This window comes from Diplotaxodon limnothrissa, linkage group LG10 (assembly GCF_057381915.1).
Source record: "Diplotaxodon limnothrissa isolate DT_005_m linkage group LG10, D_limnothrissa_male_GT1.1, whole genome shotgun sequence".
In the NCBI taxonomy this organism is placed as follows: Eukaryota; Metazoa; Chordata; class Actinopteri; order Cichliformes; family Cichlidae; genus Diplotaxodon; species Diplotaxodon limnothrissa.
The window spans coordinates 21,362,284-21,378,342 of record NC_140605.1 but is presented as its reverse complement, the minus strand read 5'-3'; the positions used below and the strand labels follow the sequence as shown (position 1 = coordinate 21,378,342).

The 16,059-nt window shown below is 38.2% G+C and overlaps 3 protein-coding genes across 3 annotated transcripts; all 3 read right to left on the bottom strand.

Annotated features, from left to right (window-relative positions):
• Positions 1 to 264: 264 nt before the first annotated feature.
• On the bottom strand, positions 265 to 927 carry LOC146624410 (claudin-4-like). Its single transcript, XM_085363897.1, has one exon. The coding sequence runs from the start codon at positions 925 to 927 to the stop codon at positions 265 to 267; it is 663 nt and encodes a 220-aa protein (XP_085220023.1).
• Positions 928 to 2,352: 1,425 nt separating this feature from the next.
• On the bottom strand, positions 2,353 to 2,979 carry LOC146624409 (claudin-4-like). Its single transcript, XM_085363896.1, has one exon. It carries the CDS (start codon positions 2,977 to 2,979, stop codon positions 2,353 to 2,355), a length of 627 nt encoding a protein of 208 aa, XP_085220022.1.
• Positions 2,980 to 4,389: 1,410 nt separating this feature from the next.
• LOC146624408 (serine protease FAM111A-like) lies at positions 4,390 to 7,168 on the bottom strand. The gene is made up of 3 exons (XM_085363895.1): positions 7,130 to 7,168; positions 6,441 to 6,503; positions 4,390 to 6,225 (listed from the first exon to the last, which is right to left on the bottom strand). Exons 1-3 carry the CDS (start codon positions 7,166 to 7,168, stop codon positions 4,390 to 4,392), a joined length of 1,938 nt encoding a protein of 645 aa, XP_085220021.1.
• Between the last annotated feature and the right edge of the window lie 8,891 nt (positions 7,169 to 16,059).

Below are 16,059 nucleotides of genomic sequence, written 5' to 3'. Positions count from 1 at the left end.
CATATCCTGTAAAAACCCATGCATGTCAGAGGGTATGGTGTTTGTACTGGCTCTGTTATTTACCCTGTAAACATTAAAAAAAAAGAAACTAAAAAAACAACTTTTTTTGACTCTGTGCTCACAAGCATTCAGAATGCTGCACATATTCCTACCATATGTTTTGAATGCAGACAAAATGCAAAGATTCCTACAAATTTTTACTCATATTTCAGACTTTATTACCTGATGTTAACAGTGGACTCAGTCAAACAGAGAGTGAAACCATCATGAAACCTTTTTCTTGTTTCTAGTAGAACGCTGTCTAGATGAACGTTGTTGTTTAGTGTAAGTATGTGCAGATTTAACGTCACATTCTGTCTCAATCCTGCAGAAATAGGAGCAGCAGAGAAGGGCTCCTCCCAGGTGTAGCAGTCCTGCGGACACCAAGCCGATGAAGAGTGAAGCTCCCAGATCCCTCCTTTGATCGCTGGGCAGGTCAGGGTTGAACATATCATTAACAATGGTGCGTGTGGTCCAGTGGACAGGCAGGGCCACCAAGCTAGCTGCAATGAGAAACAACACTCCAGAAGCTATATCCGCTTTGGTCTTTCGCCTTGCGTCTGGTATAAAGTTGGTGCACTTGGCCCCAACTACACCAAGCACAATCCCAAAGAACTGGATGATGATAGCAAAAACGATGAGCACTCTGGCATCCTGCAGGTCTTGAGGTAAGGTGAGCGTAGAATCATACTCTTTGCACTCCATCTCATGTTTAGTCAGCAGAATGCAGTTCACCCACAAACCCTCAAAGATCACATAAGTAGTGGCAATGTCAGCACTAATGAAGTCTGAGACTTTCCACAATGGGAGGAAACAGATAACTATTGTCCCGAGAACACCAATGATGGCTGAGACCAAACCCAGAATCTGTCTGCAGCTAACTGCCATGATGAAGCTCTGTTGATCTCTTCAAGGAGAAAAGTTAGTAAGAGAGTTTTGGAAGAGAAAATTTCAGCAGGTATTAGTTTTTATTGTCCACACAGAGGAGAAGTCGACTCTGGTTTTCTTTCCTACTGATTAGAGAGTGCTAAAGGAGGTGACAGAGGAGGAGTTTTCTAGCATGAGAAGAAACAGGTTTGTAAAGAAATCTCACCCAACCAGCTTGTTTCAAAGCACCTGTGATACGGACAGTTGAGTTTCACACGTGAATACAAAGGTCGATATCACAAAATCAGAAAAATGCAGACATGCAAAATGGTAATTATGAACAATCGGGGTTCAAATACTGGTGGAGGCATACAAGGCACACATCCAGTAGGGGTCTCCAAGGTAGGCTACATTAGCTTAGCTTACCTTAAATGTAAACAGGAGGGACTCTGTTAAATAGTAAATTTATATATACAGTATAAAAATGACAGTGATGACTAAAAGTAACTACCCAAGTAACTACCCAACTCTGTACTAAGTCACAAAGCTACTAAATTAGCTGAAAATGTTGCGAGTTAAAATTGTTAAAAAACCCCATTGTTATATATTATCTGAGCGATATTTATGTAAATAGGCTAACATGTAACAATCTGCCAATCTGTTTTAATCGGATTCTTTTGTAAAGCTGAAATATAAACTGTCACATATTATAAATGTACTCATATTTACTTGCGCTGTCTTGTTTCATCAAACATAAGCTTCGCGTTCATTTTTAATGATAAGGTTGATCCATGAAAATGCATTTTGACATAACTTTGATCAAAATAACTCACCTTTGTTTTGTCTGCTTAACACAACTGGTGTCTTGAAAAAACTGAGACAAGTCTGTGAGCTGATAATAACTTTAACTTAGTATGTGACGTTCTTTAACAAATATTTATAAATATTTGTTAGGAATATGGGGTTTTTCCTTACACTCTCATTCTTTAATGCAAAAATCTACCAAACGAAATAAAATAAAAAATACATTTTTAGCCTGTTTGGCAGCAAGGATCTACCACAAAACCTGTAAAGATTCTTTCACAAACACTCCCAAAACCAGATTTAGTGTTAGAATTTCTTTATCGTTTGACATTATTGTAATTATTCTTGCTAACATAATGATGTTATATACTCATAAATGCCAGTCTTAAATTATATTGGCATATAATTGTACACAGAAAAAAACATTGATCAATATCAAATAAAAGGAAAAGTAAGTTCAAACAAATTTAAATCAATTACTTGTTTTGTGCATTACTAGTATGTCTTCACACATTCAAAATCCTGGGTGTTTGTTCCTATAGTTTGTTTTGAAGCCAAAAAATTTACAGTCAGTTAAGCAGTCATAATTTTTTACTTAACTTAATAACAGACTAATTCAATGGCAAAGAGAAAGTGAAACCTTTATCTTGCTTCCACAGACTCAGCCCTGGAGTATCCAACCTCATATTCAGTCTCATTCCTGGAGGAAAAGGAGCAGCAGAGAAGGCCTCCTCCCAGACACAGCAGTCCTGCAGTGGCCCAGCCGATGTAGAGTATGTCTCCCGGCTCCACTCTATGAACGTCGTCCAGGAAAAGGCTGTTGGAATTCATACTATTGGTGAGGTTGATCCAACATGAGCTGACTGGTAGGGCCACCAAGATACCGGCAATAAAAAACAAGACTCCGGAAGCTATAACCACTTTGGTCTTTTGCCATTTGTTTGGCACAAAGTTGATGCATTTGCTCCCAACCACGCTAAGCAGAACCCCACAGAACTCGACGATGATAGCAAAAACGATGAGCACTCTGGCACCCTGCAGGTCTTTAGGTAAGTCCTGTATAGAATTGTAGGATTTGCACTGCATCTTGCCTGTACTCCTCATCACACACGTCACCCACAGACCCACAAAGTGGATCTGAGAAGTGGTGATGCTTGAACCAACGAAGGCTGAGACTTTCCACAACGGCAGTGCGCAGATGAAGATCGTCCCTAAAAAGCCAATGATGGATAAGAGCAAACCCAGAACATGTCTACAACAGGCCGACATGATGAAGCTGTGTCGATCTCTTCAAGGAGGAAAGGAGGGTGCTCCTGAGAGTTGCAGTAATTTGTCTGTCAAAGACGATTTCAGCAGGTAGTTGTTTTTGTTGCACATTCTCCTCCTCTCCATGACAGAGGAGGAGTTTTCTAGCATGAGCTGAAACAGGTTTGTGAAGAAATAGCGCTAAACCACCTATGAAATGTAGAGCTGAGTACAGAAACAAAGACTTGACAAAATGAATGCATTTTGAATAAACAATTCAAATAAAAACATACCGTTTTATAGGGTGTAAAAAATTAAGTGTGAAAACAGAGACTGAGTGATAACTACTGAAATAGTCCAGCTGTGAAAGCAGTCATTGTGAAATAACTCTATTTATTCAGAATTTTGGGATTAAATACAATTTGAGTCCCTACATAAGTTGTTTCAGTTTAAATTATCAGCATCGCTGCAATGTGTGAGATTTATTCGCAGCACTTGCTAACATATAGTTCCCAGCCAGAACACATAACTTTCAGAGTGACCTGATAGTCTTGGATTAATGACTTGCAGAAGTTTGAATATATAGGAGTGATAAATTGTCTTGCACTTTTTTTAACCTGAGTATCAGTGAACGACCAAGAATTCAGGGAAACCCTACAATTAGTTAAAAAATAAATAAATAAATAAATCAAACCCTGTACAGCAAAATAAACCTGCATCTTTAGATCTGGTCAGTATTCTGTTCATTGTGTGTAGCGCAGATATTTACTGAAAATAAATCTGAAAGTGACCCTGATTCAGGCTCTCATATGATTAAAAAACAACAGCATAAAAAGCAACTAAACAGCAAACCATATTTATTTGATATAAACTGGTCATATTGAAAATATTGATAAGGTATGATATTTTGAAGCCTTTGATCAACACTCCATATATATTCAGCCATAGTTGATTCAAAATTTCTAAACTTGAAATAAAGCATGCACAAAACAGAGAAAAAAAAAATACAGATATAAAACAGTACAAAGGGTATAAATGTAAACCAGACTTATTTGAGACTGTACTGTGTAAATGTCACATCAAAATGAGAAACCTCAACATGACATTTATCACATCCATATTATTTGAGCTCTTTAACATCGGAGCAGATTCTCTTAGATTCTTCAAATTTAACCGGACACAACATTGGAAAGTCGTTATTACTTGCATTTCAAAAGCACAGAACCATCATACATGCATTATTATTATTAATATTATTTATAGTACATGATGCATCAGTTGTTTAACAAAACCTTATGTGAAAGAGTAAATTGAAAAAAAAAAGTCTTTTTTTTTTTTTTAAACAAGTGTCCTGACTTATTAAAAATAACAACTGCTTTTACTGCTCGAACTGTTCTCACTTTATCTTCTGTCTGCAGTTAACCTTCTGTGCACTCAGTTAATATCCATGGGCTCTGGCTGCTCTCTCCGAGAGAAGAATTCAAAGAAAGCCTTCAAACTCTCGTCATCTACAGCCACTGAACTGTTCACTACATTTTTAAACCTTGTGAGATTTCTGCTCTCAACGAGCTTTTTCACATCAACCAAAAAGTTTTGCTGTCGAGCACATTTGCAACTGAGGTATTCTTTCAACACATCAAACTTTTCTCTCTCCACCATTTGAATAATGATGTGCTCAATGATGTCAGAAAAGGGATACCCAAACTCTATGACACTCTGGTTTTGACCCATCACACCAGGGTAGGCATACCCTCCTGAATGCATTGCAACAACATCGCCGTGCTCGTTAAAGACAGGAGAGCCAGACGACCCAAAATACAAACAAGACTCGTAAGTCAGAAGGTGTTTGCGCTGTTTAAGATCAACTGCCACTTTTTCAAAGAACCTGCAAGTAACGAACTGGACAGGCTCTTTATTGTTACTGTAATACCTTTCCACAACCCGATTCCGGTTCTCAGATGAAACAACCAAACAAGATTCGATCTTTTTCGTTCCACCATCTGGATGTCCAACAATGCTAATTCCACCACTGTGACGAATGAATCCACAGTGTGTTAGGAGACCACCAGGCAATATCTGGACATCACTGAGCTTTAACAAAGCCCAGTCAGTCCCTGACACATCAGGTGAGTAATCATAACCAGAAACCTCTTCCACATCTATCAGGCCATCGTTCTGCTCCAGACTTTCATAAGAGAAAGTGACAGTGACCCGCTCATGAAGCCGGCCGTTATCATTACAGAAATCTTTAATAACATGGGCATTTGTGAGGACAAATCTGCTGAACACGAGGAAACCGCTTCCTTGTGGTTTCCCATTTATTCTTACTTGACAAACAGAATGACTGAGTTCCATGAGTTTCCTCATTGTTTTTACTTCTCGGCACGACTGAGCATTGCTCCCAAACTCCAGACGCAAAAGATTCTGGGCGAAATTAAGGTCATGAGCTTGTTTTTTGCTGCTTTTGATTGAGTCTTTAAATTCTGAAGACAAACAATTTTGCATCTGTTTTAAATAAATATTTCCACACAGATTTGGTTTCTTTTCTGCTACATTGTCGGTCTCTGATTTGACTGTGTTAGTCTGCTGTGAAAGCTCCTCATACCCACCAGAACGACCTGCCAGAGATTCACTCTGCAGCACGTAAGCGTCATCAAGACTGCCAGGCTGACTTTCTGGTGGATCAGACTTGTCGAGCAATTTGATCTTAAAAGTTTCATTATCAAGGTCGTCAACCAGATTGCACATCTCTGTGTTCACTTCAGTGCGCATGTTAAAGAGCACGCAATTCTTTTTGAACATGGTATTGAGAAAACGACCATCTCTTCGTAGAGCTTGCTTCACTTTTTCCCCTTCGTATGCGTAAACAGTAATTTCCTGCATGTCTTTTCTTAGGTCAGGATTTTTCAGGATTCTGACAACATTTTTACCTCCTCGTGCTATGACATGAAATATCACAAGCTTGTTAGATTGTCTCTTTTTGCAGGGATAACCAGAGACGCTAACTGGTTTCTTTGGCTTCTCCACAGCTTTGACAAACTTCAGAGTCAGACGTTCATTTTTAATTACTCTGCATGGAAAGTGTGAAGCGATTGCTTTCCCACTTCTTACAATAACAAGCTCTTTGCCATCCTGCTTTTCTGCAGCTGCTTTGAATTTTGGACTTTTCTTCAGGCAGTCCTCAATAGTTTGCGCTTGATTGCAGGTATGGGTATAGCTGTTCTTCCTGTAACTCCACTCAAAAGAATGGGTCAGATGAGGCTCTTCGTCCTAGGAAGAACAAACAATCAGGTCTCTCTTACAGGGGAATCTTATTCTATTCAATTACTAACATGTTCTTAAGTCACTTTGCACTATTAAAACATTCCTAGCTAACAAAAAACAGGTACACCTATAACTCAATTAAACTGCCTGAAAATATGTGGGTATTTTATCCATTTCTTTTTATTGCCAACACAGAAAAGAAATAATGAATAAACCTTTACCTTTGCAGCAGTATTTAGATGAGGAGGTGGAATATTTTCCTTATCCTGGGAGTGTGTTGATTCCTTGAAGTAACAGAGAGGAACATTAACGCAGATGTAGTATACAGTTTTTAAAAGAAAATAATGTCCATTATAAGAGTTAGGTACTATTGGTAAACTGATATAATTACAAAGCATTGAGAGTCCATTTCACCTGTTTTTGTGTGCAGTGACTAGAGCACTGGAGAGGCAACGAGACAACTGTCAAAAATGGAATACTTTCCACAGACCATTGCTCAAGACTAACCTTTATCTAGTTCTGATTTTTGCTATGGTCCTTGTTACTGCTTGCACCATGAGACAATACCTGTAGTGACATTTAGGACGCACAGGCAGTCAAGCTCCTCCAGGATGGAGCATCTATATAAGCAATGGTATGTACTCAACACCTGTAAAACAGTTTTTCTGGGGGTGGTCTTGTTGCCATTCCAGTGTCCCTTATTGCACTAAAGCAAATTAAACTGATTCAGTGACTTATGCTCCCTGTCTGGTTAAGTTTAACACATTTTGTATTACACTGTTGATTATCAAGTTTGAGCAGTGTATTGTATGTACGCCATAACCTTACAAATCAAAACATCCCTGTACATAAATTCATTCATAACAACTTTAACTGCTTCATAAACTTCATTACATGAGAAAATCAGCACCTTAAAATTGTCTCTTGGAGTGTTATTTCTGCTCGTCATTCTTCCTGTTGAATGTGACAAACAGGTACTGCAGTTTCTTACCTGAAGAAAAGTGATTTTTAATCAATTACACAACACATTTCACTGTGTGCATTAATGTCAATGTGATTTATTAAGATCAACTTCAATGCCAAAGGAAGTGCATAGAAACACAAAAGCAGATAACATATGCCAATTGTAGATTACAGAAGTTTTAAAAATTGGGCTGCATTACATCACACATAATTCTTAAATGTGACAACATCTGAAGATAATCCAAAACAAAATTCCTTAAAATGCAACCCTAAAAACAAAAAAGGTAATTAAAGTTAAAAATAATTAATACAACTGTGGGCTACTAAAAAAACAAGCCAAGATAAACAGAGACAATGCAGAAACAAGTATCTGCCAGTGTTATATACTCCAGGAAGTCCAGGAGATTTAAATTAAGAAAAGTCTTAGTGGAAAAAAGGTGGCAAGCAGGGAAAATTGTCCATTTCAAAACAAAAAGAGATGGTGGAGCTAAAGCGACACCTAAGAAAATAAATATTATTAGTAATAAGTTATATTACTACTGCTCTTTGTTTTTGTAATAAATCACACACCAAACACACTATAAGGAGGATGAGCGCCCTGTCTGGGTCTCCTCTGTCCAACTGGCAGCAAGGGCGGTACCTAAACCAGAAAAGAGCAAAAACACACTCAGGCCAAGGTCACAGCCCCGCTGAGGGCACTTACAGTCAAACTAGTGAAATCTGTCAGATAATACGAGACGGGTGCATGTTTCTTCAAACTTTCATGTCTAAGGCATGCATATTAGATATTGGATGCTGTGTTTGTATTGCAATAAGTATTCAATTCTGGAAAAAAAACAACAAAAAAACTTTTGTTTTAGAGGATGAACGAAAACATGCAGGAACATAGTCATGCACACTCTGCAGGATATATTGCACGATTTCGGGTGACACCAACAGCAGTACGACATCTGGCTGTAATGTTGACAGCAATTTGCTGTGAAAAGCATAAAGGTGAGCAGTACTTGTCAAATTGGGTAGTCTATCACGAGCAATACGTGGAGGTGAAGCAATAAAGATGATTCTGGTTGTAAATAAAAGTTTTTTCAGGAAAGTTGCCCCTTTTAAACGTCCTCTCAATCACTCCTGTCTCTTGTGTAGCAGGACCTCCCACTTATTAAATGGCGTTTTTTCCGCCATTTCTTAACCAGACGGTTTAGAAAAGTGCCGAGAAGGCTTCCCATACCCATTTGCTAGCGTGTGCATGTTCACGCACTTTAGGAGTCCATATAAATTGACGAAAATGAGCCATTTAAGGTGTTTTTTGTTTTGTTTCTTTGAACACTTACCTAAAGCGTGAAAACCAAGTGCCTGTAGCCGCAAACGCAGACAAGTTTCGCGCCTTTTCTGTCTAATGCTTGCGTGTTTCCTGTTTGCTGGACCAGCAGATCGCCATCTAGTGTACCGGAGTGTGTAAGACAGTCCAGACAAAGCTGCAGGATGAGATTCAAAGGCAAATTCTCCTTACATAGAAACACAGTAATAATATTACTAAAAAGATCGGTTTTAAGGTGAAGAGACAAAAATCTGAATGTGACAAATAAAAGGCTTAATTGATTGATTGATTGATTGAATTAAAGCTGCAATAACAAAGAAAGAGAAGAACGTTAAAGAGTTAGAAGTGTTCGAAATGTGTCGTTGTCTCTCCCAGAAGCATTCATCTTCATTAAACAGTTTTTAAAAATTCAACATGCATCTTTCTTCTCTGTTGATGGAGTGGTACTGAATTTGCATTAACTGCCTTGCTTTTTGCTTTTGTCTTGCCTCTGTCTTTTAGTGTATAGCAGTTTCTGAAAAAGGACAGCATTTACAACACCACCTTTTTCAGAAACATTCAACTAAAATAATTCAGAATAATCAGGAGGGGCAAGAGCTGCAACTTGATTTGGGCTTGTTTGGTGGTTTTGAAGGGATCTCCTTCCTTACAACTGCTTCCTCCCGCTGTGGTTGTGCTTTAGGCTGTCGCATACAGAACAGTATGTCTCTTTTCCCACTTTGCAGTTCCTCTTCCAGTGTCCTCTTTGTAGCAGCTGTCCACTTGTTGGAGGCTGGTGGGCCCCTTGAGCTTCTTCTCGTTCCGATTCCTCGCCATAATATTTGCTGATGATGCACAATGCCCTGGTTTGGAGGCGTTCCCCACGTTGCTGGAGCTGCTGGGCATGGCTGTTGTTGCTGCTATTGTATCTCTATCTTCAAATTCATGGGTGTTAGCAATATTTGTCCAGGCCTTGCCTTTGTGTTGGCGGCCTCCGTGTTCTTCTCTGCCACCTGATGTTTCAGCATTTCTTCTGTTAATTTTTCCATTTCTTTTTCATTTCGTTGATCCTGTTTTTGACACATCTCCAGTCTTTGGGCTGCTTCTTCTTCCAACAGTTGTCTCAATGGGTCAGTTTCCCTTTGTTTAACTATAAAAAAGCTCCTGGAGGCGCTTTAATGTAGTTTCTGCATTCTTTATCATTAGTTGAGTTGAGTTCATAAATAAGAAGGGATGTAGAAGTGGAAACATAGGTATGGACTCTGCAGCCACTGGTCCAGTCTCAGGTTCTTCAACACTCTGGCTTTGTGTTAAATGATTCTGCCTCTTCACTTTAACCATCATTTAACACATTGTGGTTATTTTGACCAGAAGATCTTTTTGTTATCCATATCAGCCTTCCTTGGACTGATACGGAGCCTTACAGATAAACATAAATCCCAACAGTACACATCCAGTATGGGTCCCCAGGCTATGCTACTTGAAATATGAGTGAGAACCATAATGGCCTCAGTTATATGTAAATGTAAAGTTATCCTGGGTATGCTGAACTTGGTTGTAGGGCCCCTTTTTTCAATTGCTGTGTTGCTGTTATACTTATTAAGTACCTGGTGAAGGTAGGAAACCAAAACAAAGTGACGGCACATCTAACAGCTTCAAATTATGTCCCAGCAATTGGTCATGCTTGTAAATGTAACCAGATGAGACTCTGTTAAATAAAGAATTTTTATATATGAAAATGACAATCATGACTAAAAGTAAAGGACTCTTTCAACTACCCAACTCTGTACTCAAAGTTCTCAAAGTTCTTAAAGTTAATTAAATTCCCAAATTAACTGCAAATGGTGTGTGTTAAAATCGCTAAAAAAAACATTGTTATTTAGCATCTGAGTCTATAGTTTATGTAGATAGGCTAATTTGTAATAATCTACCAGAAAAAATAATATGATTCTTTTGTAAAAATGAAATATAAGCTATAACATAAATTGACATACATGCACTTAGATTGACTTGGGTTTCTTGTTTCCTCAAAATGCATCCAGGAAAGATATCAGGTTTGAGAGTTTGCTTGGAAAGGACGATGGAAATGACTGAAGATGGCGTAGGTTGTCAACCTTAGTGGCATGAGCACTAAAACTGCTGCAATGATGAAGAGAATTCCAGAAACAAAATTCACTTTGCTCTTTTTCCTTTCATGTGCACAAAATTTGTGCGCTTGCTCCCAACCACACCAAGCAGAATCCCAAACAACTCAATGTGATGGCAATGATGATGAACACTCTGGCAGCCTTCAGATCATGAGGTAAGGTCAGCAGAGAACTGTAGGTGTTGCATTCCATGTGTCCAGTTCTCTGTAACATGCAGTCCTCCCACAGCACATAAGAAATGGTGTTGTTGGCATCAATGAAAACTCTGATAATCCACATTGGGAGAACACAGATGATGATTATCCCTAAAAAGCCAGTGATGGCTAAGAGTTAACCCAGAATATATCTACAACAGGCCAACATGATGAATCATGTTGATCTCTTGAAGGAGGAAATGGTGTTCTTGAGAGCTTCTGTAATTTGTCTGTGAGAGATGATTTCAACAGGTATTTTTCATTACCCTCGCAGAGTCGACTGCGGCTTCCTCAATAACAGAGGAGGAGTATTCTAGCGTGAGCTGAAACAAGTTTGTCAAGAAATCTCACCCACTCGTCTTTTTTCAAAACATCTGTGAGAAGGACGGTTGAGATAGATCAAATATGGTATGACAAAATGAAAAAACAAAAAAACAAAAACAAAAAAAAAACCACGGTACACAATGTGCTGTATGTTCTGTAAATGAAAACATAAAAAATTCAAATAAGGACACACCATTTTATACTGTTATTGCTTGGATGTGATACTAAGTATGAAAACAGAGAGACTGAATGATGAATACTGAAACGGTCTGGCTGTGAAAGTACAGGATGAAAAAAAAAAGTTCTTTCAGTATCAACCCTTTATTTATTCAGAAAGTTGGGACTAAATACAAATTGAATTCCCAAGTTGTTTTCAGTGTAAATTATCAGCCATCAGCATCACTGAAATATGAAACACATGACTACTTTCAGTGTGACCTGATGAGCAACTGATACCTGTGGGTTAATGACTTGTGGGAGTTTGAATGCCTACGAGGAACCTCTCAGCAACAAAACTCTTTATTCTCCTCAGTGAGTTGGTAAAATAGGAGTGAGGAGTCAATAGGAGTCAATTATCTTGCAGTTCCAGAGGACCTTTTTCATTTTTCTTTTAACATCAGTATCAGTGAATACCCATCAATTCTTGTTCAACACATGCAGGGTCTGGGAGGCCAATCCTACAACCCTAGTTAAAAAATAAAACAATCAAAGCCTACAGTAAATCTGCATCTTTTGATCGGGTCAGTATTCTGTTCATTGTGTGTAGGTCAGATATTTACTGAAAATAAATCTGAGAAATGCTGAAAGTGACCCAGATTCATTCAAAATCTATATTTTGAGTATAAAATGATAATATTGAAAATATTGACAAGGTATCATATTTTGAAACCTTTGATCAACACTCCATATATACTCATCCTAAATTAATTTTAAATGTGAAATAATGCATTTAAATTGAAACACAAAAGTAGAACAGGTAAAAAAATTAAACCTGTTGAAATTTGAGGGTTGTTTGAGGGTTTTAACATTTACTTTGTAAATGTCACAAAACAAAGGAGAAACCTCAACATGATATTTATCACATCTATACAATTTGAGCCCTTTAATAGCTGAGCAGATTCTCTTGGTTTCTTCAAATTTAACTGGACGTTGCACTTTAACAGCACAGAATCAGGATACATTTATTATTATTATTACAATTATTTATAGTACATGATGCAGCAGTTGTTTAGGAAAAATGTGTGTATAAGGCGATAACAATTTCATCTTTTTTTGAACAAGTGTCCTGACCTTATAAAAAGTCACAACTGGTCAAACTGTTCTCACTTTATCTTCTTTCTGCAGTTAACCTTCTGTGAACTCGGTTAATATCCATGGGCTCAATCTCCTCTTTCCCAGGGAAGAATTCAAAGAAAGTCTTTAAACTCTCGTCTACAGCCACTGAATTTTTTACTATATTTTTAAACTTTGTGAGATTTCTGCCCTCGACAATCTTCTTCACACCAACCAAAAAGTCTTGCTGTTCAATTATATCAGAAAAAGGATGCCCAAACTCTATAACACTTTGGTTTCGACCCCTTGTTTCATTGTATAAATCGCCTCCTGTATGCATTGCAACAGCATTGCCATACTCTTTAAAGACAGGAAAGCTGGAGTTGCCACAATGTAAACAAGACTTATAAGTTAGAAAGTGTTTGCGTTGTTAAACAGTTAGTAATAAGATGAACACAGTCTTGATTACCTCTCCTGCGCCTCTCCACAACTTGACCATGGTTGCCTGTGAAACAGTCAAACAGACTGTCATCCGGATATTCGATAATGCAAATTCCACCACTGTGGCAAACGAATCCACTGTGTGTTAAGAGACCATCAGGCAATGTCTGATCAGCATTGAGCTTTGACAAAGCCCAGTCATTACAACCACCTCCTTGTGGTTTCCCGTTTATTCTCACTTGACAAACAGAGTTACTGAGTTTCATGAGTTTCTTCATTGTTTTCATATCTCTTTATTTTTGCTAGTACAGAAAAGGCCCCAAATCGTCAATAAGCTGGGGTCACGATTCAACTTTGAGCCTTAGTTATCAAACAGTTGTCTCCATGACTGTGAGAAAATTTGCTACAACTGCAAAATAAATAGCACTATGCACACACATGATTTTCTGTATCGTTGTTGGTATGAAGACTGTTCATGCTGTGGTGATCTCTCAGGAAAGGCTTTGTTCAATAAAGCTCAGAACGCAGTTTGGTTTCAATGATAAATGTATTTTTGATTCACAAATTACATGAGTCAAGAAGTCAACACGGTAGTGATGGGATTTCCGTCTCTTTTTAGAGAACCGGCTGTGAAACAAGTGAAACAACACAAAACACTGCAAACCACAACACAATTAAATATAAATTAAAATATGAAAACAAAAAGAAGATGCACATTCTCTGTCACATAGACCTGCATGAATAAGCTTTCTGAATCCTTTATCATCCGCAACTGAAAATAGTTGTGGATGATTACTATACCTTTCTAATGTGAAGTTGTTGTCCCTGGCTCTCTTTCTCTCTCTTTCCCTCCTGCTCTGTTCCTGTGCTACTGCGAGTGTAACTACCGCCCCTCCCCCCTCTCCCTAGCACAAAGCACACTGCTCGCATGCAGAGTGAAGCGGAAAAAATGTGCGAGAGAGAGGGTGAGAGGAAGATAAAAAAAAAACCATGGCTCCCAATAAGGAGCCGGCTCGCGTCGTTCACTTCAAAGAGTCGGCTCTAAGAGCCGTTTCGTTTGCAACCGACACATCACTAAAACACGGAAAAACTTTTCTTCTCCACCAGCGGTCCCCAAACTCCGGGCCAGGGACCAGTATCCGTCCGTGAGTCGTTTGGTGCTGGGCCATGAGAGTTGAGGCTTGGGTGTGAAATTTATGGTTTTCAGGGATTTTATTGTTAACTCACTTTCCCTGGGTCTTCGTAGTTGTGTGTCTCAATTTGAAAGAAATATTTACATGTTACCATAGCGCCTAGAAAGCATTAAGAGAGAGGACGATGTTACTCTCAATGTTGTCAAAGCATTTTCAGGAGGACGCTGCTAATAAAGTTACACAATTACACAGTGAATTCGTATTTATTATTATATTTACAAAATACCACAGTTTTTGTCTTGGTTGTATTATTCTATTTTGTTGTATTCATCTGTGACACCTTAAAGGCGAGTCTGTGAAAATATTGTCTGAGATTAAACCGGTCTGTGGCGCAAAGAAAGGTTGGGGACCGCTGTTCTACACCATCTGCAATTCAATGTCCTTGATGATGCTAGACAAAAGATAACCGAAATCCATGAGGCTCTGAGGCTGACCCTTAGCATCACGGTAAAGGTATCCTCTTGAATGCATTGCAACAAGATTACCTTCCTCGTTAAACACAGGAGAACCAGAAGAGCCCTGACGAAATTTAGATTTGTATGCCAGTATGTCATTGAGTTCTGGAATTTCTTTTAGCACACGATTAACGTAATCATCATTGGAACCTGGATTTTTCCTCCAATTCTCCTCCACAGCCTGTCTGCGGTTCTCAGGACAAACAACTGAACAAACATCTACTTGTTTTACTTCCACATTAGGATGTCCAATAATGAAGATGTTAGAACATTCAGTGTCAGAAACTGACTTAACGTGTGGTAAAAGACCATTGGGCAGTGGCAAACTGTCATTGACCTTTAACAAAGCCCAGTCACGCTTATTATCAAAACCATAGCAAACAACGTCTTCTACAGCTACACAATCACACATAGATTCTTGAATTTCATATGAAAAAGTAACAGTGATGTTATTAGTAAGCTGATCAGTCTTAAAATTATAAGCAGATTTAATAACATGAGCGTTTGTAAGGACAAAATTATCATACAGGAGAAAACCACTTCCACGTGGTTTCCCACCTATTCTCACTAGACAAACAGATTTACTGAGAAGCAAGAATGTATTGGTATGTATTTCATATGGCCATATATTATATATAAACAATTTACGATTATGGCCCAAAAAACTGCCCAATGTCTCTGTGTCACATGTGCCACATGAGACACACTTGGCATATGTGACACAGCACTCTTCAGTAGAGTTGCAGCTGCTGGTAGGCATTATAGCACGTCGACTGCACCAATCCCAAAGCTCCTGGGAACAAAAAATAAACAAGAAAAAAAGAATTATATTTAAGTTATTCCTACACTCAAAAAAATGAAATTGGGTGGTTGCTACATGCACAAGATCCAAACTTGTAACTTGAACTAAATAATTCCATGTTTCTATGGTGAACATAATTAAATCATGTAGCATCTGCATGAAATTCAGCAACTTAATTTGTTCTTGTAGAGATGACATGATACAATCTAGTAAGAGTGGCTGGATCCAGGCAACTGACCACTCTTACTAGATTGTATCATGTTCTTTGTTTTGTTTAATTGACACTAACATGTTTCAGATCATCAAAAATGTTAACATTAGAAAAATAATAGTCAAATAAATGCAAAAAGCAGTTTTTAAATTATTAATTTCTTTCAGTTCATTTATCACTCACCAGTAAGATAATCAGCACCTTAAGTCCAGTGGCTTGGATGCCAGTTTTGGGGGCCAATGTACCTGCAGGAGAAAGGTGAACCAATGAATCAATAATTTCCAATTACTAACACAACCAGTGTACCCAGTGTACTGTGTCTGTTAAAATCAAAAGAACATTCAATATGATTATTTTGACCGCACCTAAATCATGAAAACACGTGATTTTGGTGCATCTATATCTAAGGCAGGTCTCAGAATAACTGAGTTTTCTACAAAGCTTATTTTTTCCAGAAAACAAAAACTATATGGAAAATAAACTGCTTAATATTTCACTCTTCCTACCACGATTTGAGGACTCTCCACGACCATTAGGAATACGC